Genomic DNA, 21,836 nt, shown 5'->3' with positions numbered 1-21,836 from the left:
GTTTTTTTTTTTTCAAAAAGAACATTTTTTCCTTGAAACATGTTTCAGAATAAATGGTTCTAAAAGGTATATAAACCATTCCATCTAAGAAACGTTCCATCCATTCCATTCCATTATGCTATGGAAATATACAAAGAAATAATGTTTCCTCCCATCCTTCAGGGAGGTATGGTTGAGCAGGAGGACCTTGTGGTAATGTGGCCATCCCTGAAGCCAGACTGCCAAGATTCAAACCCCTTACTTATATATATATGTATGTATATGTATATACTTATATACACACACATACATATATACATAAATATATACACATATATATGTGTGTGTGTATAAAAAAAATAAAATCCATCCAAGAATACACATTTTCTTCAAGTACACACAAAAGAATCCACATAAAAAGAGATATAACAAATATTACAAATTTAAGAAGACTGAAATCAGGTGTACATAGGTGGCTCAGTTGGTTAAGCATCCAACTCTTGATTTCAGCTCAGGTCATGATCTCACAGTTCATGAGATCAAGCCCCATGGCCAGGTCTGCACTGACATGGCAGAGCATGCTTGGGATTCTCTCCCTCTTCCTTTGCCTCTCAAAATAAGTAAATTAATTTTCAGAAAAAGACTGAAATCATGCCAAATATATTTTTCAACCAAAATGGTATAAAACTAAAGATCAACAATAAACGAAAGCTGGAAAATCTACACTGTAAATATTAAATATTTAATATGTAAATATGAACACACTACTGCACAAGCAGTGGACCGAATAAGAAATCAAAGGTCAAATCAAAATATGTCTCAAAACAAAAGAAAAAGAAAGCACAATATTCCAAAATCTACAGTGTGCAGCAAAAGGAGATGTTAGAGTGAAATTTATGCTATAAATGCTTGTATCAAGGGAAAAAGTTTAAATAAATAATATTATACCATAAGGAACTAGAAAAAAGACAGCTGAAATTTAGTAGAGGAAATAATAACAAAGAAAAATCAGAAATAAATAGAGACTAGAATAAACAATAACATAACACTGAAAATAATGACCAAGTTTTCCATAAAAATAAATAAAATTGGCAATGCTTTCACTCCATTAAAGAAAAAAGAGAGAGAAGAGTCAAAACCTAAAATGAGAAATGGAAAACAATACAACAGATAACCACAGAAATACATAGTGTGATAACAGATTACTATAAAAATTAGATACTAACAAATCAGATAACTTAGAAAAAGAAACCAGATAATTCCTAGAAATGCCCAAGTTACCTTGATTGAATCATGCATTTTGAATCCAAGAAATAGGAAATCTTCTTAGACCAATAACAAGAATGAAAGTTGAATTAGCAAACAAAAATCTCCCAGCGCAGAAAAGCCCAAGAGCACATGGTTTCACTAGTGAATTCTACTAAACATTTTTAAAAAATATTTAATGACAGTTTTGGTCAAAATCTTACCAAGAATGAAATAGAGGAAACATTCAAAATCATTCCGTGAGGCCAGTACTACCATCATACCCAAAGCAGGATAATAACAATACAAGAACAAAAAGCCTAGTTTGTCTGATATAAGTATTGCTACTCTGGCTTTCTGTGGACATCCATATGCATGATAAATGTTTCTCCACCACCTCACTTTCAATCTGCAGGTTTCTTTAGGTCTAAAATTAGTCTCTTATAGGTAGCATATAGATGAGTCTTGGTTTTGTTTTTTTTGTTTTGGTTTGGTTTTTTTAATCCATTCTGACACCCTATATCTTTTGATTGGAGCATTTAGTCCATTTACAGTCAAAGTAATTATTGATAGATATGTATTGTCATTTTATTATTTGTTTCTGGAGATTTTCTCTAATCCTTTCTTGTCTTTGTCACTTTTGCACTCAAAAGTTCCCTTTGATATTTTTTGCAGGGCCGGTTTAGTGGTCATGAAATCCTTTAGTGCTTTTTGTCTGGGAAACTCTTTATCTTTCCTATTCTGAATGATAGCCTTACTGGATAGAGTATTCTTGGCTGCAGATTTTACCCCTTCAGAACTTGAAAATATGCCACTCCTTTCTGGCTTGCCAAGTTTCTTTTTTTTTCCTCCCAAGTTTCTATTGAGAAATCTCCAGCTAGCCTTATGGGTTTTCCTTTGTAAGTTAGGGATTTCTTTCGTCTTGCTGCTTTTAAGATTTTTCCTTTGTCATTGTATATTGCAAATATAGTTATAATGTCTTGATTTGGCTTGCTTTTGTTGATTTTGATGGGAGTTTTCTGTGCCTCCCCGGATCTGGATGTCTGTTTCCTTCCCCAGATTAGGGAAGTTTTCTGGTGTTATTTCTTAAAATAAATTTTCTGCCCCCTTTTCTCTCCCTTCTTCTGGGACTCCTATAATATGTGTGTTATTATGTTTGATGGAGTCACTGAGTTCCCTAAATCTATTCTCATTTTGCATAATTCTTTCTGTCTTTTCTTTGGTTTCATTATTTTCCATTAGTTTGTCGTCTAGGCCACTAATTCATTCCTCTGCTTCTTCCAGCCTGCTTTTCATTACACAAGCCTGTTTCCAATCACATTTATTGCACTCTTCATCTCTGATTGATTCTTTTTTTAACTCTTTTATCTCTGTGGTAAGGGTCGCATTGATGTTGTCTTTTCTCAAGCCCAGTGAGTATCTTTATAATTGTTGCTTTAAATTCTCCATCAGATATATTACTTATCTCTGTTCTGCTTAGACCTCTAGCCATGGCCTTATCTTGTTCTTTCATTTGGGATAAATTCCTCCATCTTGACACTTTGTCTGAGTCTATGCATTCTGTCTGTTAGAAAAGTCAGTTATGTCTCCTGCTTCTGACAGTTATGGCCCTATAAAGAAGAGATGATGTAGTGCTCAGGATCTGGTGCTTCAGGGAATGTCTTTGGTATATGTTGCATGTACTCTGCTATTATATTTTGCTGCTGTATCCTTCAGGCCAGTTGTCTGCAGAGGTTCTTCTTGCCTGCTATGGGCAGTGTTTGGTGCCTGGCCTGAATGTGGCAAGTTTTATCTTTAGGTGTGCTCTAGTTTGCTTGTGAAATGAAACCTGACACCAATGCCACCAGAACTGAGACCCTGTACAACTCACTCTCTGATTAGGCGACATAGTTGGGCAGGGGTTTGTGCTGGTCTTCTAGGGGCAGGGTCTGCCATGCTGTGACTAAGGCAAGCTTGACTGAGAAGGGCAGTCCCACCAAAGCATGGTGGGTGGGGCTTGATATAAGCAAATTAAGCAGCCAGTGTTGGTGCTGTGCTGCTTCCCACAGGTGGCTCTGTGTTTATGCAGAGGGGCAGGGGAGGGAAATGGTCCTGGCCAGCTCTCCTGTTCCCAGAGAGACATCTACATGAACGCTGCCTCCCAGGGTTGCTCTCCAAGATGATCTCCAAGATAATCTCCCCACTATGCCCCAGGTGTTTTTCAGATTGCTGTTTCTATACTGTCTGCCCCTGGGTGGTTTGCCTGCCTTCTCTCCAGGAGCAGGGCAGTGCCCTCTGGGCTGTTTTCCAGCCAAGCCTCCTGACCTTTAAAACTCCAGATTTTAAGACCCACTGGTTAGAGAACTCATGAAATTCAGCCCCTCTCGTTTTCCAATGGCTTTGAGGAAACATTCTCCTTGTCCATTCCCCTGTGTGCACCTCTCTGCTCGCCTTGCCTCGCCTCACCTCACCTCTCCTCTCTCTCTCTCTCTCTCCTCTCTCCTCTCTCCTCTCTCCTCTCTCTCTCTCTCTCTCTCTCTCTCTCTCTCTCTCTCTCTCTCTCTCTCCCCCTTCTCTATAACCATTGCTCCCTCCCCTCCACAACACACATGATCCATTTTTCTCCTAAACTACATCTCCACACTTCCTTCCTTCTTCAGTGTGGTCTCTTCTCTCCCTTTAGTTGTGGAATTTGTTCTTTCAGTCTTCAGTACAATTTCTGGGGTAGTTAGGATGATTTGATAGTTATCTAGTGTGTTCCTGGAACAAGCCTAGGGTCCTCCTACTCCACTGCCATCTTCCCCTCCTCAAATTTGGGTGAGACTGATATTTTTAAATTGAATTTGAAAATACTTATTCTCTCGGGGCGCCTGGGTGGCGCAGTCGGTTAAGCGTCCGACTTCAGCCAGGTCACCATCTCGCGGTCCGTGAGTTCAAGCCCCGCATCAGGCTCTGGGCTGATGGCTCGGAGCCTGGAGCCTGTTTCCGATTCTGTGTCTCCCTCTCTCTCTGCCCCTCCCCCGTTCATGCTCTGTCTCTCTCTGTCCCAAAAATAAATGAAAACATTGAAAAAAAAATTAAAAAAAAAAAAAAAAGAAAATACTTATTCTCTCAAAGGGCTTCCAGGATAATGAAAAGATGTCAGAAATACACAATGACAAAAATATAGATCTTACATATCATTTAGAGTGATAACCATGGTTACAATGACTAGGACCAGGAAAGGGGTACACCGAGAGAGGGTATCTAAAAGTGGTGAATCTTTAAGGGAATATTAAGTGAGATGGAAGGAATATATGGTTAAGACACAGGACATAATGGGTAATATATGAGTAAGACATAGGAAAAGAATGACAAGGGTGGGGGGGGATCATCATCCTCCTCCTTATCAGCATTGATTGGATACTGTATGTTGCAGATATTATTCCCAGAAAGCATACTATGAGCTGTAAATTTGCATACTGGATGTTTTTTGGAAGTGTTCCCAGAATCAATACCTTTAGTAGAGTAAAGGAAGCAGTATTGGGCAGGGGGAGAAGTTGGCTGTGATGCAGTCACACCAAAATCCTCAACCAACCCTATGGGGAACTCTGGAGCTGGAGTGGCCCTTTACACTTGTCCCAAATTGAAGCAAGGAGATTAGTCCTTTTAACAACAGGATCCGGTCATTGGATGCAAGTTTCCCAGGAAGAGGGTATATCCATGAACAAGGCAGCTCTGTCAACTGAGAGCAATTCCCAAAGAGAAACTCAGCTGTGTGCCATCAGCTGCCAATACTCCTAGTAGCTATAGAATAAGGACCTCCTTACTGGGGGTGGAAGGAGGAATCTAGATGGCAAGCAACATTGTCCACTGCACCAACTTAGTACAAAATCTTGAGAACTAATGAAAGAACATCATGGTGAATAGAAAGCACCAGACAGAATCCCAACATAGCCACCTTGCCTAGGAAATTGATACAAGGCCATACAACTAATGAGTGAATTTCTACCTAGTCCCAGTGTCTGTTTTCTCCCCATATCTCTCCAGGAAAGAGAAGAGGGAGGAGAAGGATAGAACTTAAGCACCCTTTATTGCAAAGAGTCCTATTCCTAGGTCTGTAGGATTTAAACAGTGTGTTCTAGATTTTAAAAGAAATTTGGGTCACATTTGGTCGGGGGGACACCACTTACCTATGTGCCTCAGTACCTGTTGTGGGAGCTGTGGCTAGAGTAAGGGAAGAACAGATAACCAAATTTGGGGCAAGGAACCACCTCCCATCCTCCCCATGCCTAGGAGGTAGGGGCAGCTACCTTAGGCTACTGAAGAAGATGTCTATAAAAAACAACATTCTGGAGTTGGGCTGGGGTGGTGGTCCCCATGTCACCCTAGGCTTAGCCTGGGAGTAGAACATTTCAGGATGTGCTTCAGGTTTGATTCTGATCTTATTTTCTTTGGTTCAAGTCAGAGGCAGTGTTTGAACTGTGTACTATGTATTCATCTTGTCTCCCCCTTGAATGTGTGACTTTGAATAAGTCTTTTAACATCTCTGAAACTTGGCTTTAGGGAATGAAACCCACCTCTTATAAAATATGAGTATTAATTGGGTTTTTAAGAGTAAAGTACCTTCAAACCTAATTTGATATTTAATAAATGTGTGTTCTGATTCTGAACATAAGCATACTGTAAAATACAAAGTGCTGAAGTATTTTCTACCCATGGATAAATTCCGAAAAAATTCCTTTTCAGAATTTGCCAGAATTTTCTCTACCAATATGCATTTTAGTGCCCATCATGGGGAATGAGGTAATAGCAGCCATCCCCATGTCTGAGATCAGGATGCCAGTTTATCTAGAAAACACAAAGCTACCCTCAGCTTAGCCCTCAATAAATGTTTGTTGAATATATGAATGAAGAAATGAATGAATGGTGGAATGGTAGTAAGAGAATTCAGATTTCTCCTCTTCCAGGAAGACTTGCTGGGTTCCTCTGCCTTTCATGGGTTCCCTGCCAAGCTAGTGTACATCAAATCTGTTACATCCCACATAGTCTTGAATTACAGACTATCTTCCATTGTTCTTTCCTTGTTCTGTATATGTTGTTCTTATCTCCTTGGTTTGACATGCACAAGATGATTTTATTAGTTTTTCCTCCAGAAAGCTACCTCTAAGTCCACACTGAATTGTTTAAGTACCTAAATCCATAGATTTCTACTCCAACAGAGAAGAATAAAGAGGTGGAGGGTGGGTACCCTTGTAGTCACATGGATTAAGGTTTGTTCTTTTCTCCGTCATAGGGTTTTACGATAACTGAGTAAGATGATATATAAAAATCACCTAGTAGAGTGCCTGGCACATAGTAGTTTCTCAAGAAGTGGAAATCTAAAATTAGTGAATAGTTATCAGTATTGGGGAGGAGGGACGAGCAGGGAGGGAGCAAAGCTTTAATCCCCAAGCACGCACAGCCTGGAGGGCTGACTCAGAATTCAATTGTGAAATCTAGCTCATGCCCAAAACCTAAATTATACCTTAGAGTATGGGCATTCTGCCTTGAAATGGGAAATTAGGCAATTTCACAAGAATGCACAGCTGTGTTGCCTGAGCCGTTTTGTTCCAGGCAAACTGGAACAGGCAGTGAACTTTGGCAACTGATGAGAGCCGTACCAGACAGTCTGCAGCCAGCCCCATCAGGGAACCAGGAGAATACCAAGCAGCCTTGCACAATGCTAGTGGAGAAGTTGCAGGAGCTCAGGAGCAGGCAAGCCAATGTGCCAGAGACAGCAGACACCCTTCTTTGATGTCAGCCTCTCCACTCAGCCCACCCCTTCCCCTCAGGCTTGCCACTGTCCCTGCTGGCCTCCCATTTTCCTCTCAGTAAACAGCAAGCTCTTTGTGAAGAGGAGTGGGTGATGAGAGATAATGCTTCAGACAAGCCCCAGAGGATGTCAGGTCAAAAATCCCAATGCTCTTTTTAGGTAAATGATTCTCAGGCATGATTAGGCCCAAACTTTGTGCCTTTTCTTCTTCCTTTTGAGAATTTAAAGCTGAGGGTAGACAGATGCTAGTGACCTTGCCTATCTGACAAGGTCCTCAGAACTATCTAAGGGGCTTCTTAGGAGTCCCAAAGATTCTCTTATGCTCATTGAGAAGCCCACTGGCCAAGACCCCAAGCTGTGGGACTTCAGGCCCTGGAGGAGTCATTTTATTGGGTTTATAGGAGCCAAGCATCTGGAGACTCTATGGGCTTCACAGGGCTGGCTCCCCTGTCAGCTGGCCCTCAACATAAGTCCTTCTGTTCGTCCTACTTCTTTATTGCTGTCATCAAAACCTACCCAGGGGCACCTGGGTGGCTCCAGTTAAGTGTCCGGCTTTGGCTCAGGTCATGATCTCACAGTTCACGGGTTCAAACCCCGCGTCGGGCTCTGCACAGACAGTGCAGAGCCTGCTTGGGATTCTCTCTCTTGTGTGCCTGCGCGCCTGTCTCTCTCTCTCTCTCTCTCTCTCTCTCTCTCTCTCTCTCTCTCTCTGCCCCTCCCCAACTTGCACTTTCTCTTTCTCTCAAATTAAATAAATAAAAAGTTAAAAAACAAAAACAGAAAACCTGCCCAGAGCACACCCCTTCAACCAGGAAGCCAAAGCCAAGACATATCTCTGTAAAGCCCAATTCCTGGCACACACTTTCACACAACCCTTTAGAACTTTGGAAGAAACAAGGCTTATTTGCTTTTGTAATTAGGAATGGAATGTGCAGCAGTGGGCACAATTGCGGAAGAGGATCTTAGGAGGATACATAGGATGTAGGTTCCATCTCAGCCTTCTCCTGCCTCACTCTGTCTTATGCATTGCTGTGTTCATTTGAACTAGTTAATGTTAACCACAAAAACAAGCAAAGTAAAAGTGAGATAAATACACACATGAAGACACACGCAGGCTTTGTATAGCCACATCACAGGACTCACATTTTTTTACTGCTTTCTTCTGTTGACATTGTCAACAAATAAATAAACATCTATAATTTTGTTGTAAGCATTCAGCTGCAGATAACTCAAATGCATGAAATTAAGTATTCTTTTATTCCCACATTGTTCAGAAAACATTATTGTGTTCCTTGTACGAGTCAGACAGTGAGCTAAGTTCTGGGGCTCCAGATGTTCAAGAAGTTCACGGCCCCAGGGGAGTGACCTAAATGTAGTAGAAACTAAAACAACAGTTGCTACCTGTTGAATGCCACTACTGTGTGGACCCTCTGTACCTCTTAGTCTCCTCTCCCACCTCTGAAAGCACCCTGAAGTTAGGCATCATCATCCTTATTATATAGCTGGGGAAAACAAAGCTTAACTAATTTGCCTGAGGTTACAGAACTAGGAAATTACAGAGCCAGAATTGATCCTAAATACCATTAACCCCACCACCACCACCACCACCACCACCACCACCACCACCACCAGTCCCATGCCTTCCTACCACACCCTTGAATAAAGAACTCTGTAGGGAGAAGGGCCACAATATAAATGGGAACAGAGTGCCCTGGGAGCACTGCACAGGGAGCCATCATTTCTGACCAGAAATACTGAAGGGCCTTGATCTTGTCAAAACAAGTTGACAGCCAAGTTGGGTTTTTAGAGATTGATACATTATCACATAGCAGGAAGGGGGTATGGGTAGAAATTTTGAATGAGGTTAGAAGTATCTATATCCAACACCTTATATGGCTCCAATGGTTAAATGGTAAGGCAATCTAGCCCCATAGTAATGATAAATAAGCTTTGGTTTTCATGCAACCTGCTTCCTGGGTCAAGGAAGTTGTGACTATATTAAGTGAGTGGCATTTACCCTGACCCCTCAGTTGGATTTTGAACAGATTTAAAAACTATGTGTTCAGGCTGTTGGTCTCTCTGTTTCACCTCCAAAGTCTACACTTTGGATCTGAATGCAAATATTAAAAAGCTGAGAATCAGAGGGAATATAGATAAATGTATCTGGCAATAGTCATGGAATCTTTTTTCCCCTTTCTCTTTCTTCAGGTATGCTCCACAACATATCAGTAGCTAGGTTAAATCAGAATCTACCCACTAAGTTAAGAAAGATAGGAGGAGCTGGAAGCTGCCATTAGGGCGGCAGGGTGGGACTCAGTCTTTCCCCCTACACAGTGTTGTATCTGCATGCCCCCTTCTGTGGACACATGATCTTATGCCAGGTTGCTGGGAAAGTTGCCTGCAAACCTCCCTTCAACTATGTCCCCCTCCAGGACCCACGTGGAACTTTAAAAAAAAATTTTTTTTAATTTTATAGTAGTTTTAAACATACAGAAAAGTTGCAAGAGTAGAACAGAGAATTCCTATATACACTGCACTCGGTTTTCTGTTAGTAACATCTTATATTACTATAGTACATTTGTCACAATTAATGAAATGATATATTATTATTAACTGAAGTCCAGACTTTATTCACATTTTCTTCATTTTTCCCTAATGTCCTTTTTCTGTTTCAGGACTCTATCCAGGATATCACATCACGTTGTCTCGTTCGGCACCTTTTGGCTTTGATAATTTCTCAGACTTTCCTTGTTTTTGATGACCTTTACAATTTTGAGGTGTATCAATCAGATACTTTGTATACTGTCCCTCAATTTAGATTTTTCATATGTTTTTCTTATCATTAGAGTGGGGGTATAGGGGAAGGAAAACTACAGAGGTAAAGTACTATGTTCATGTCAAGGGTACATACTGTCGCCATGACTTTATCTCTGTTGATGTTAACCTTCATCGCCTGGTTGAGGTAGTATTTGTCAGGTTCTTCTACTGTAAAGCTGGAACATTTTTTATTAGCCTTTTCCTTTTAGTTTGGCAGAGTACAAGCCAGTCGGGGCTGTATTTGTGTTCTTTCCCATGATGTCAGTGATATGTTCCCTGAATATTAATGATCCGTTATTTTATTAGAAGCTGAGTTGACCTTTTCATCCATCTAATTCTGACTCTTATTTTTGTTTATTTGAGGGAAGTCTTTGAGAGAATGTCTTTGGTGTATGGGTTTATGCCCCTGTCATAGCTGATTTTCTTCCCTTCTAAAATTGTAGCTCCTTGAAGGAAATGGTCATATTCTCCAATCTGTGGCCACCATATACTAGCCTCCAGCTGTATTCCATCTGTCTCCCTGAGCCACAAAGTGCATGGTGGACCAAGAAGCTCCATGGCACTCCTAGGCTGCCATGTTCCTTTCTTCCTTTGGGGGAACTTGTAGCCTAAATTGGAGAAATCATGATGCTATAGAAAGAACCCAGAATTAAGATGTTTCCCTTTCCTTAAGTCTGAGCAAAAGAGAAGGAAAATAAGGGAACCCAAGTCAAAATCAGCATGTTGAGTTCCTGCACTTAAAAAAACAAACAAAAAATAACTGATCCATAAGTTGAGAATTATCACTGAAAGAGCTCTAAGTTCACTTCTATATAGGTCGTATTCCAGTCACTGTTGCTGCCTAACCAACCACCCCAAAACTTAGTGGCTTAAAACAAAAATAATAATTCATTTGGTTCATAAATCTGTGATTTGGGCAGGGATCACTTGTCTCTGCTCCATCAAGATTTAGCTAGGGTGGATTGTCTGGGGCTGGGAAATCAGTCTTCAAGATAGCTTACTCCCATGGATAGCAAGTTGGTGCTGGTTGTTATCTCAAAAGTTCCACTGGGACTGAAGTCCAGGGGCCTCATTTCCTTTCCACATGGACTCTTCAATGGACTACTCAGACTTCCCCATAGCATGGTGGCTGGCTTCCAAGAGTAAGCACCCAAGAATAAGACATAGGAAGAAGCCAAACCACGTTTTATGACCTACCTCAGAAGTCATGTGGCTTCACTTCAGCCACAGTCATAGCCCCAGTCAGATTCAAGGGGAGAGAACAAAGACCTCGCCTCTCCACTAGGAGTGCCAAGTCACATTTAAGAAGAGTTGGGTGGGTTGGGATCTATTGTGGTGATTATTTTTGGAAAATACAAACTACCACAGCTGACTAGTGAGTAATTTAGGTTTCTTATCCTTCAACAAATATTTGTTGTAGCCACAGTGTTACACTAGATATGGAGATATAACATTGAACCAGACACAGTCTCTACCTTCTGGTAGCTTACAATTCTGACATGCAAATAGATAAGATGCTGTCTATTTCCATTCAAAGAGATAGGGGTTAGAATAGGTTAGGCTTAGAGATTACAGGCACACAAGGAGGGATACCTAAAAGGTCTTCAAGACCAAGGAGGAGTCCTAGGTGGAAAATGTTTGTACTAAGAGGAGCTGAATGGCTAAGGCAAAAAAGCTAAAGCTGAAGGTAGAAGGCAGCATAGTTGTCCCAAGTGTTGCTATCTTTGGGGAAAGTTTTATTTTTTAATTGTAGTCATCATAGTTGTTACTATTGTTGCGTCATTGCCTGTCTTCATAAAATGTTCTTCTGCTCACGTAGGGTATTTTCCTGGGCCAAAAATCTTTCCGTTCCTAGGGTCTCAAGCAGCCAAGATCAGAGAACCTACATTTAAATCCTGGTACTTCTACATGGTAGCTGTTTTGACTTTAGACAAATGAATTGACCATATGTTAGCATGGAGATTATAGGAGGACCCCGGCTGCAAATTCTTGCCTGTTTCCTGTTCCTAAGAGAGAATCAGTGCTGTGTATGCATGCACATATGTGTGTTCATATATGTATATAATATTTTCCTTAGGAAGCTGTGTTATGTTAGCTTCCCAGAGTTATAGCACAAGGAAATTCATGCTGGCTGGAGGCCACAGGTATGGCTACTACCTGGAAGGAGGGCAACAGCAAAGATTTGCACCCTAAATTCCCTGGTTTCATAAAGAAGCCAAGGTCATAAGCATAAGTTACCTCTTAAGAGCATTTGTCCAGCACACCCTAAAGGCAATGATGCATATTTATTTCTGAGGGAAATCATGGTCTGAGAAATGAGGATTTCATGTTTGATCTTTAAAATAAAAGGGAACATTGAAGTTCAGAGGATGGAACACACTAGAATATCAGGACCAGTGATTTAAAGAGAGGATTGTGGGGGGCATCCAGGTGGCTCAGTTGGTTCAGCATCCAATTCTTGATTTCAGCTCAAGTCATGATCCCAGGGTCATGGGATCAAGCCCCACGTGAGGTTCTGCACTGAGCATGAAGCCTGCTTAAGATTCTCTAACATTAAAAAAATTATTTAAAAAAAAAGTGGGGGGACACCTCAGTGGCTCAGTAGGTTAAGTGTCTGACTTCAGCTCAGGTCATGATCTCACAGTTCATGAGTTTGAGTCCCACATCGGGCTCTGTGCTGATAGCTCAGAACCTGGAGACTGCTTCGGATTCTGGGTCTCCCTCTTTCCCTGCCCCTCCCCTGCTTGCACTTTCTTTCTCAAAAATAAATAAACATTAAAAATGTTTTTAAAACATTCTTTCTCTCTCCTCTGCCCCCTCCCCTGCTTTCTCTCTATATAAAATAAAAAATAAAATATTTTAAAATATTTTTTAATTTTTAAATTATTTTTAATAAAAATTTTCAAAAAGCCTTATCATCTATAAAGTGAAGGAGTTAGATACCAGAGAGTCCTAACATCCCTTCCTACTAAAAGGTAATAATATTGAAATTAGAAAAGCCCATTTCCTAGCAAGAAGGTGTGTTCCTGCCCATGTTGAGAACAGAACCCCCTGATGATCAGACTTGGTATGCTGTGAATACACATTCCTTTTGTTGTCAAAACATCACATGCGGAAGCTAAATTCCTAAGTGTTCCAGTTATTCATTGCTGCAAAACAAACTACCCCCAAAACAATGGCTTAATCATTTACTTTGTTCCCAAATGTTAGAGTTGACTGAGCTTACTGAGGCAGCTCTTACTTGGAGTGTCTTGTGTGGTTGCAACCCAACAGTGGCTGGGGCCACAGTTGTCTCTAGGCTTCTTTACTGTCATGTCTGATGCCTAGCTGGGGCTGGAACACCTGGGACTCCTTAGGCCTTCCTCTCACTCTCCACGCAGTCACTCCACAGTGGCCTGGAGGCCACTGGACTTCGTACATGGGGCCAAAGTCCCCCGAAAGAAACTTGCAGAATGTACATGACCTTTTCTGTCCTGATCTTGGAAGTCAGGTGCTGTCACTTCTGCCCTGTTCTATTCGTCATGGGGGTCACAAAGCCCTACGTAGGGCCAAGGAGAGAGGAAACTGATCCTATCTCTTGGTGGGTAGAGTGTCCTTGAACTTGCAAAAGATGGGTGAGGTGCCCTCTTGCTTGGTGACAGGGGTGGCTCAGAAGACTTCTCAGACTCCTGATTCTATGATTCTGTCACAGAGTTTAAAGCAATGGGGAAAATGTCTGGCAGTAGAAATCTAGTTTAATGGGGAGGGAAGCTCTACTTAGAAGATGAAGACATTTAAATTACAAGGAAAATGAAATAGAATTGTTTAGATATGGAAGGGAATTTTTTTCCATGTAAGAAATATGTCGTGTGTGTGTGTGTGTGTGTGTGTGTGTGTGTGTGTGTAAGCAATTTTAAGACAAAACTTAAACAGCAATATACATGATATGTCAGGATTGGAGAAGAGCAGAATTAAGGCCCTTTTATTGTACAACAACAAGTTTCCCTAGTTACTTACAGGATAAAGTTAATTGGCCGTCTTATTAAAAACAACATCAAATCTGTCATATAGAGCCCTGAAAGAAAACAGGTAAGAGGGAAGAAAATCTAAAAGACCAATAATAGGAAATCAGTTCCTAAAAGATTGTGGATCATTGCTTTTGAATGTGCAGAGTAGCTTGATGGATGGGAGAAGGTGTGGTGCCAAGCAGATCCCTGAGTGAAAGTGTCTAAGAGTGTAGACTCTGGAGCTGAGGTGCCAGGTCAAATCACAGTTCACCATTCCCCACCTGTGTGAAAGTAGACAGGTTCCTGTACCTCTCTGTGCTGCTTTTCCCCCATTGCAACAGCGAGCTAATGATAGTGTTTGTCTCATCAGGTTGTTATGAGAATTAAATATATCAGGAGAGGCTTAGCCCTTCAAGCAGTGCATAGTACATAAGAAGCACCTCAGTACATTCAATTAGCCATTTCTCTCTTCACCAACTCCCTCCTCGCCTTTCCAGTTGCAAATATCATGCCTAATATGCACTGTGGGCAGCCAACCAAATAAACATAAGAGAGAGGACTTTTCCTTTCCTTGGGCCCTGAGATCATGTATACATTGGACTTCTAGGTAGGAGGAGGCCTTCCTGTGACATCTGGTCACCCATCAGTCTGTGAGTTTCCACTCCCCACACTTGTCCTTATTCCAAGATACTTTAAAAATCAGTTCCACATTTAAAGCATGTCAGGCTAGATTTTAGTTTTAGTCTCTCTCACATATTTGGAATTAGAGCCTCCAGAGGCTATTATGCATAATCTATGCAAATGATATTCAAAAAAGCAGTAGCCCCAGATTGTAGGGAGAGGAGTGAGCAGACCAACACAAAGGGACTTGAATGAAAATTTGCATCTGTTAGGGGAGCCCCAGGTTGAAGGCCTTGCACAGTTATTGTGACATTGTGTGCCCTTCCATTAAGTTATTAACCTTTTATGCCAAGGAGGAGAGGTAAAGTCACATCTTATTTTCTTAGTGAAGGTAACAGTGGAGGTTGAAGGAGGTGTTTGGGCAGTGCAACATTGTAGCAATTTTTATGACACAAATGAAAGTTGCTTTGAAATAATGGCTGTGGTCCAGGCTGTGTCCCCAACCTGATGTGTGTTCTTGGACAAGTCACTTTGCTCCTTCCATTGCCTCTTCTGTGAAATGAAGAGATTTGGTTAAGTTACCTCTTAGGGCCCCCTCTCACTGTGACAGCTAAATGTCATCCTTCAAATGAAAACTCTGTGCACCCAGGATGACAGTATCCATTCATTGCACCAAACAAAGTTTTGCTCTAAAGTCTAAAGGTCTGAGAGGTAATTTAACAGTCCTCACAGAGAGAAAAATAACCTTACAGGACACTGATAACTTAAAAAAAAAAAAAAAAAAGCAACAAAGGCAAACATTTACTTATACTGTAAGTCTTATAGCAAGAAATGATTGTAGTCATATTACTTCCCAGCCGGGGGGATTTTAGTCCCTGGAATGTTCCCAGTGGGAAAATCAGGAATATTTCCCTCCCCAAGTCTTTTAAAGACTAGGATGTGTTAACCCCTCTGCCTCTAGAGTGCTGCAGAAGTTCCGGAGGCCAGGGTGGCTCCTCTCCCACTCCCAGGCCTGTCACTGGGATCATTCAGGGTCTCTGAAAGCTTTGCACTGCCCTTGGTGCTGCTGCCAAAAGACTGCCATGTCCTTGGTCTCTGGTCTCTGATTGTCTCCAACACATCTGGTGTTCGACCCCAGGACTCCTCTGGGCCCTTAATTTTAATTCCAGCTGTCACTCCAGCCACCAGCTGGGCACAGACATTCCCTGACAGCCCCTCTGCCCAGGGCTTCTCTTATTCAGCCACATGGGCTGTGGGCCTCGTGCAGGAGTGAGGAAGTACAGAGGGATGAGCACCTGGGGAGCAGCCCTGGACCAGTGGAGACGGGAGCTGCTGGGTAAGTGAGTGCTCTTCTCACTCAGTTTGAGGTGCGGTCTACTCAGCACCTCAGAGGTCCCCAGGAAATAGGAGTTGCTCACCATGATCAACTCATAACCTACGCTCAGATTGATTTTCTCTATTTAACTCATCTCAAACCCCCATGGTTGTCCCCTTGGATCACTTCCCAAAATAAGCTACTTTCACACAAGCCCTGGTCTCTCCCTTTCCTGTTTCTGAGATATCTGTAATGTAAGATAAGACACCTGTCTTAGCTCAGGCTGCTGTAACAAAGTATCACAGGCTGGGGTGCTTAAACAACACAAATTTATTTTCTCACAGTTCTAGAGGCTAGAAGACCAGGATCAAGGTACTGACAGGATTGGTTTCTGATAAGACCTCTCCCTTTGACTTGAAGATGGCCACCTTCTCACTGTGTCCTCACATGGCCTTTCCTCTGTGCACAATCATGTCTGCATCACTCTGTGTGTCTTAATCTCCTCTTATGAAGACACCAGTCAGGTTGGATTAGGGACCACCCCTAATGGCCTCGTTTAACTTAATAACCCCTTTTAAAGGCCCTGTCACCAAATACAGTGACATTCTGAGGTGCTAGGGGTTAGAGCTTCAACATATGAATTTGGGGGAAACAATTCAGTCTTTAACACTTATATTGAACCAAGGAACTTATGAGTAAATTTATGAGGCTCATAAGGGAATGTCTCTCAAAACATCCAAGGTCAAGACTCCCAGCCATAAGAACAGATTGTCCCTGTGGTGTTTGACTGCAAGAGAGGAGTTAGAAAAACCCTGAACCCATCAGAGCACCGTGGCACAGCAACTTCCTGTCAGCCGCTTCCTCCTCCTGCATCACTGGTGTGGCTGACCAGGAAAAGCAGGCATCTTAGACATAGTCGGTTTCATATACTGTGGCTACTGTGGGACTTTGAACATGTTAGTTAATCTACCTGAAATCTCAATTTCCTGCCCTGTCGAGTGGTTGTGAGGATTAAATCGAGCGTGAGAGACTGGGTCAGAGCAGGTGCTCTGTAAACAGTTTTTAGGATTGACTTGAACAAACAGAGCTTACAGTTGTTACATGGTTTAGGTCACCAATGAAAGTTTAGAAGAAAAAATATGTCGCTTAGGACAAACTGTTGGTCCTAGAGACTGTATGTGCTACAGTCCGTTCAATCTGCAGTCCCTTGGCCTCCTTCCACCTACTAATTTAGAAGTGCAGAGTACGGGGAGCAGGTCCACGCTCAGACTCTTCCCCACTCCACATAAGTCAGAGGTGGCCTCAGTGGTGATCCCGGGCCTCCTTTCAAAGGAATGCCAGGAGATGATCTCCCCTTCTGTTTCTGAAAGCTCACCAGGGCCCCTGTCTTCCCGTCAGCATCTTTGCTGACTGTCCCACACATGCAGAAATCACTGCCTGGGCCCCTGCTTTGGCCATTTGTCTTGCTTGAATCTGGTAGGGGAGGGCAGCTCCCAGAGAGTTACCAGATAGTGACAGATCTCTACCATTGTCTGGGTGGCCAGCAGAGCTGAAGGAAGGGCATGAGAGTGACCAGGAGGGGTTTCATAAGTACAAGGAGGAGTTCACAGGTCAGAATCAGACCTTAGAAGTCTGTCAGGCCACACCTCAGCAGTGGAGACCAGTTCTTCTCAGCCCATGTATTCTATTGGGGTGACCAGTCTTCCAGTTTATAATCTGAACAGATCCTATGTCTCACATTTATATGTGGTGTGTTATTTGTAAAATGTGGCACATGCTATTATGATTCATAAAATCCACATACATTTAGAAGTATTTTTAAATTTATAGGTTTTTGTCCTTGTGCATTTTGTCAATGAGCCAAAAGCATACACGCTGATCATCATGCAAAACTCATGATTTTCTTTTAATGCTCAAAAGGCATCCTCCTACTCAAAAGGCTGGGCATCACAAGTGATTTTCCACAGAGAGTTCAGCCACATGAACACCACAGGAAAAGCAGTTAACATTAATGAGAACCACAAAACCAGCTGGTGTTCACAGTGTGCATCTCTTTTAGGCTCTGTGCTAAGTGCTGTATGGGCACCAGATCTGGTCACCCTCTGGACCCTTGTCCCCCTCTGCCTGTTGCTCTTCTATGGCACTGAGATGTCGCTGCCTTGCTTTAGGATTGTTTGTGGATTTCTTTGAGCTCACCCAGAGCCAGAGACTGCCCTGTTCATTTTTTGTCCTCTAGGGTCAAGGAGAGGTCTGGAGACCCTCCCTACTTGCCTGGTGAGTGGGTCTGAAGAAAGAGCATTTCTGACCATTTCTGCCTTTGTCTAGTCCATAAATGGAAGATTCAGAAAGGGCATGAGAGTTGGTCAGCTCTGCTTATGTAAGCATTCCACATAGAGCTGCCAGCTTCCCTTTGATCAACCTGGCCTTGACCACCCTCTGGCTGCAGAGGGGTAGCAGACACTCAGAGGCCACAAGCCTTCTTCCTACACCCAGCCCAGCCTGTTCTCAGAAGCTGCTTTTGGGTGGAGGGCTGATGGCGTTTCACAGGCACTCAGCAAAGGATGGTCCTGACCAGCTTAGCTGCCTCTCCCCAACAGTGCTGGGTAGCACCTACCTAATAGACCTGCCCAACTTCACATGATCTTGTATCTGATGAGGGTCAGGATGGCATTATGGACCTCCGGAATGCTCCCAACGTTTCCTTTGAGTTCCCAGAGCTTTACAGGTTCATGGGTAAGGAAGGTCCAGACTCTGAGCTATTCCCCAGGCATTTCACCTCTTCTCTCTGTCTTCCTCTCAAGGCTTCCTCCTGATCTTGGCACTGACCGAAGCACTGGTATTTGCCACCCAGGAACCATCTCCCAGAGAATCTCTTCAGGTCCTCCCCTCAGGCACCACCCCAGGCACCATGGTGACAGAATCCCTCAGCTCTACCAGACACTCATCCATGGCAACTGCACCCACTTCTGTGGTGACACTGACCCCCTATCCTGATGGACCCTCCTCACAGGCTGCAGCTCCCATGGCAATGACAGCACCCCATCCAGATGGACACCCTCCTACAAACACCATCTCCACCATTATGGCGACAGCAACCACCCCACATTCTGAAGGCCCACTGCCCACAGGGCCCCTTCCTACTGCCATGGCAACCACATCCTCCCCCTCAGAGGGCCGCCCCCAGGGAGAAGCTGCACCCACCATCCTGCTGACAAAGCCAACAGGAGCCAGCAGCCGTCCCACCACAGCACCCACCCGGGCTACCACGCGCAGGCCTCCCAGGCCCCCAGGCTCTTCCCGAAAGGGGGCCAGCAGTTCATCACGCTCTGTCCTGCCTGCACCCAGTGGCCACTCTGGGAGGAAGGAAGGCCAGCGGGGACGAAATCAGAGCTCCACACATCTGGGGCAGAAGCGGCCCCTAGGGAAGATCTTTCAGATCTACAAAGGCAACTTTACAGGGTCTGTAGAAACTGACCCCTCCACCCTCACCCCCAGGAACCCACTCTGGGGTTCTTCTTCCTCACCACAGCCCCAGACAGTGACCACAACCATGGCGCCCAGCAGGACCTCGTGGGCACCACCCACCAACCCCCTTGTGCCTGCAGAGGACAAGCCAGGCCTTAGCAGAGCAGACCAGGGGGTTGGTTCCACTTTCACCAGCCAAGGAGGGGAGCTGGACACCACAGTAGCCTCAGGTGCCCCTGCCAGCCCACAACCTGCCCCAGTGCCTTCTCAGCGCCCCCGCGGTGACCCACAGGATGGCCCCAGCCACAGTGACTCCTGGCTTACTGTCACCCCTGGCACCGACAGACCTCCATCTACCAGCTCTGGGGTCTTCACAGCCACCGCGGGGCCCACCCAGGCTGCCTTCAATGCCAGTGTCTCAGCCCCTTCCAAGGGGATTCCTCAGGGAACATCCTCAACCTCGCAGGCCCCAGCCCACCCCACCGGGGGCTCAGAAAGCACTGTTTTCCCAGCCAAGGAGGAGGCTACAGCCACCCCCACCATGACCAACAGGGTGCCCAGTCCTCTCTCCACAGTGGTGTCCACGGCCACAGGAAACTTCCTCAACCGCCTGGTTCCTGCTGGGACCTGGAAGCCTGGAACAGCAGGGAATATCTCCCATGTGGCTGAAGGGGACAAACCCCAGCACAGAGCCACCATCTGCCTGAGCAAGATGGACATCGCCTGGGTGATCCTGGCCATCAGTGTGCCCATCTCCTCCTGCTGTAAGTGCCTCACCCACTCCCTACTCCTCCCTCTCTCCCTCCTCTCCCTCTACCACATCAACTTGTCGGTCCCCAGAGTTCCTTTGCCCTAGAGCTGGACAGTCCCCGCCAAGTAGGCTGCAAAACTTCCCAGAGTTACAGGAAACCAGGTGGCAGGACAAGAATCATGGGTTATCTCTACCCCTAGTCCTCTGCTCTGCCAGGCTATGGCTCAGATGCTCACTGATCATAAAGACAAAGCTCCCAAGAGTTGGGAAGAACCTTCCAAGTAGTCCAGTCTGACCGCATTTTTTAGAAAGGAACACCAAGCTAGAGAGGTCCCATGGCTCACTCAGGAGCCCAAAGTTAAGCGAGAGACAGGCCTGGGAAGGGACTGTCTTCCCACCCAGTGCTCTTGTCATGACACCACCCTGCCACACTCACCCTGGAGGGCAGCCTGCTAATGGCTATAGTGACATGGCACCAAGACACCGTAGGTGAATGTTGGCACTTCTAAACGTACAACCTCCAAGTAGCAAAACCTTCACTTTCCTCTCCCACTTCACATCCATCTTTTTGCCTGCCTTTTCTCCCATCCCTCATCTCTTCTCCTCCTCCTCTCTCTCTCTTTCTCCAAAAAAGAAGAAATGAAGCTTTGATCTTGCAGGGATTTCTATCAGCCTTGGCAAAAGCAGTTCCTATAGCTAAATTGAGCCTTGAGAGTTACATGTAAATTTAGCTCTTCTCTCTCTCTTCCCTGGTTTTATTTGTTCATGGGTGGTGTGAGCTAGATAACGATGTAGATCCCATCATTGCTTCCACTGGTACTGGTGGAGAAGGGCTCTCCCCAGGCCACCAGCACCTCCTTGCTGCTCCCTGTCATTACTTTAATGAGAATTCAGGAGACCTTCTCCCTGATGTCTCCATACAGAACCTAACATAATCACTCAGAACCTTAGGGCTTCCTTTTATGTCTTTGCCATGTATTTGATCCTAGATTCTTAGAGTTTCTCTGATAACCTCACAGGAATCCTCACTGATCTTAGCTTCAGCTCACCCATAACAGTTATCATCTGGCCTCCTTCTGAACCCTTCTAGGGGTGAGAAACCCCCTGTGCTCCTCATTCATTGGACATCCCATTCTCCTATGACCCCCTCAGGTTGTTACCCAACTCTCTTGGAAGCCTGACATTTGCCTCTTTGTAATTTCCACTCTGTGGTCCTAAGCCATGTCCTCTGAAACCACACAAAACCAGTCCATCTACCAATCCCTAAAACATTTGAAATGGCACTCAAGGGCAGCCTTTCTTTTCCCAAGTTGCTCATTACTATTCATTCAAGTCTCTTTGTAGGGCCAAATTGCCCTGGCACTTCCCCCTTGTCTGCCACTCTGGATGGCCACCAGTTTATCCCTGCTCTCCTAGAAGGAAGCACAGCATTTCACACGCCCAGCCATGGCAGAGGAGAGCAGATGGTCGCTCCTTTGTTCTGGACATTTCGGTCACATTCAGGAAGCCAACGCTGGCATCGGCTCTGTTGGTGGTACCGTCACATCACACCATGGGCTCATCCTGATCTCAAGAGGAATGAAACCCCAGAAACTTTCCACAGAGGAGGCTTTTAAGCCAGCTCTCCTAGCCTTTCCTCAACCCATGGGTCATTTGAACATTAGTACAGGGGGTGTGTGCCTTTAACATGAACATAATTTCTGCTTGGCATTGTACCAATAAGATCTTTTAAAATCTAGATTCTGGATTCTTTCCAGAAGCCACCTCTCCCAGCTTTTTGTTTCCTTCTAGTTGATAAGCAAAGCAAACTTTCCATGTCAAAAGTGGGCGGCCTATTTCTGCTCAAGGACCCAATTCAGGAAAAGTGAAAATGTTTGCAGATTG

At 44.1% G+C, this 21,836-nt stretch overlaps 1 protein-coding gene across 6 annotated transcripts in view; it reads left to right on the top strand.

Annotated features, from left to right (window-relative positions):
• The window catches only part of TMEM108 (transmembrane protein 108), a 366,501-nt gene that overhangs the window by 331,004 nt on the left and 13,661 nt on the right, over positions 1 to 21,836 (top strand). For all 6 annotated transcript variants that reach the window (XM_019810692.2, XM_045037582.1, XM_003992115.4 and 3 more), the window contains one exon: positions 18,538 to 19,965. In XM_019810692.2, coding sequence (XP_019666251.2) covers positions 18,538 to 19,965 — 1,428 coding nt within the window. The remainder of the gene's footprint in view (positions 1 to 18,537; positions 19,966 to 21,836) is intronic.

This window comes from Felis catus, chromosome C2 (assembly GCF_018350175.1).
Source record: "Felis catus isolate Fca126 chromosome C2, F.catus_Fca126_mat1.0, whole genome shotgun sequence".
Classification (NCBI taxonomy): Eukaryota; Metazoa; Chordata; class Mammalia; order Carnivora; family Felidae; genus Felis; species Felis catus.
This window is presented reverse-complemented; position numbering and strand designations above follow the sequence as displayed.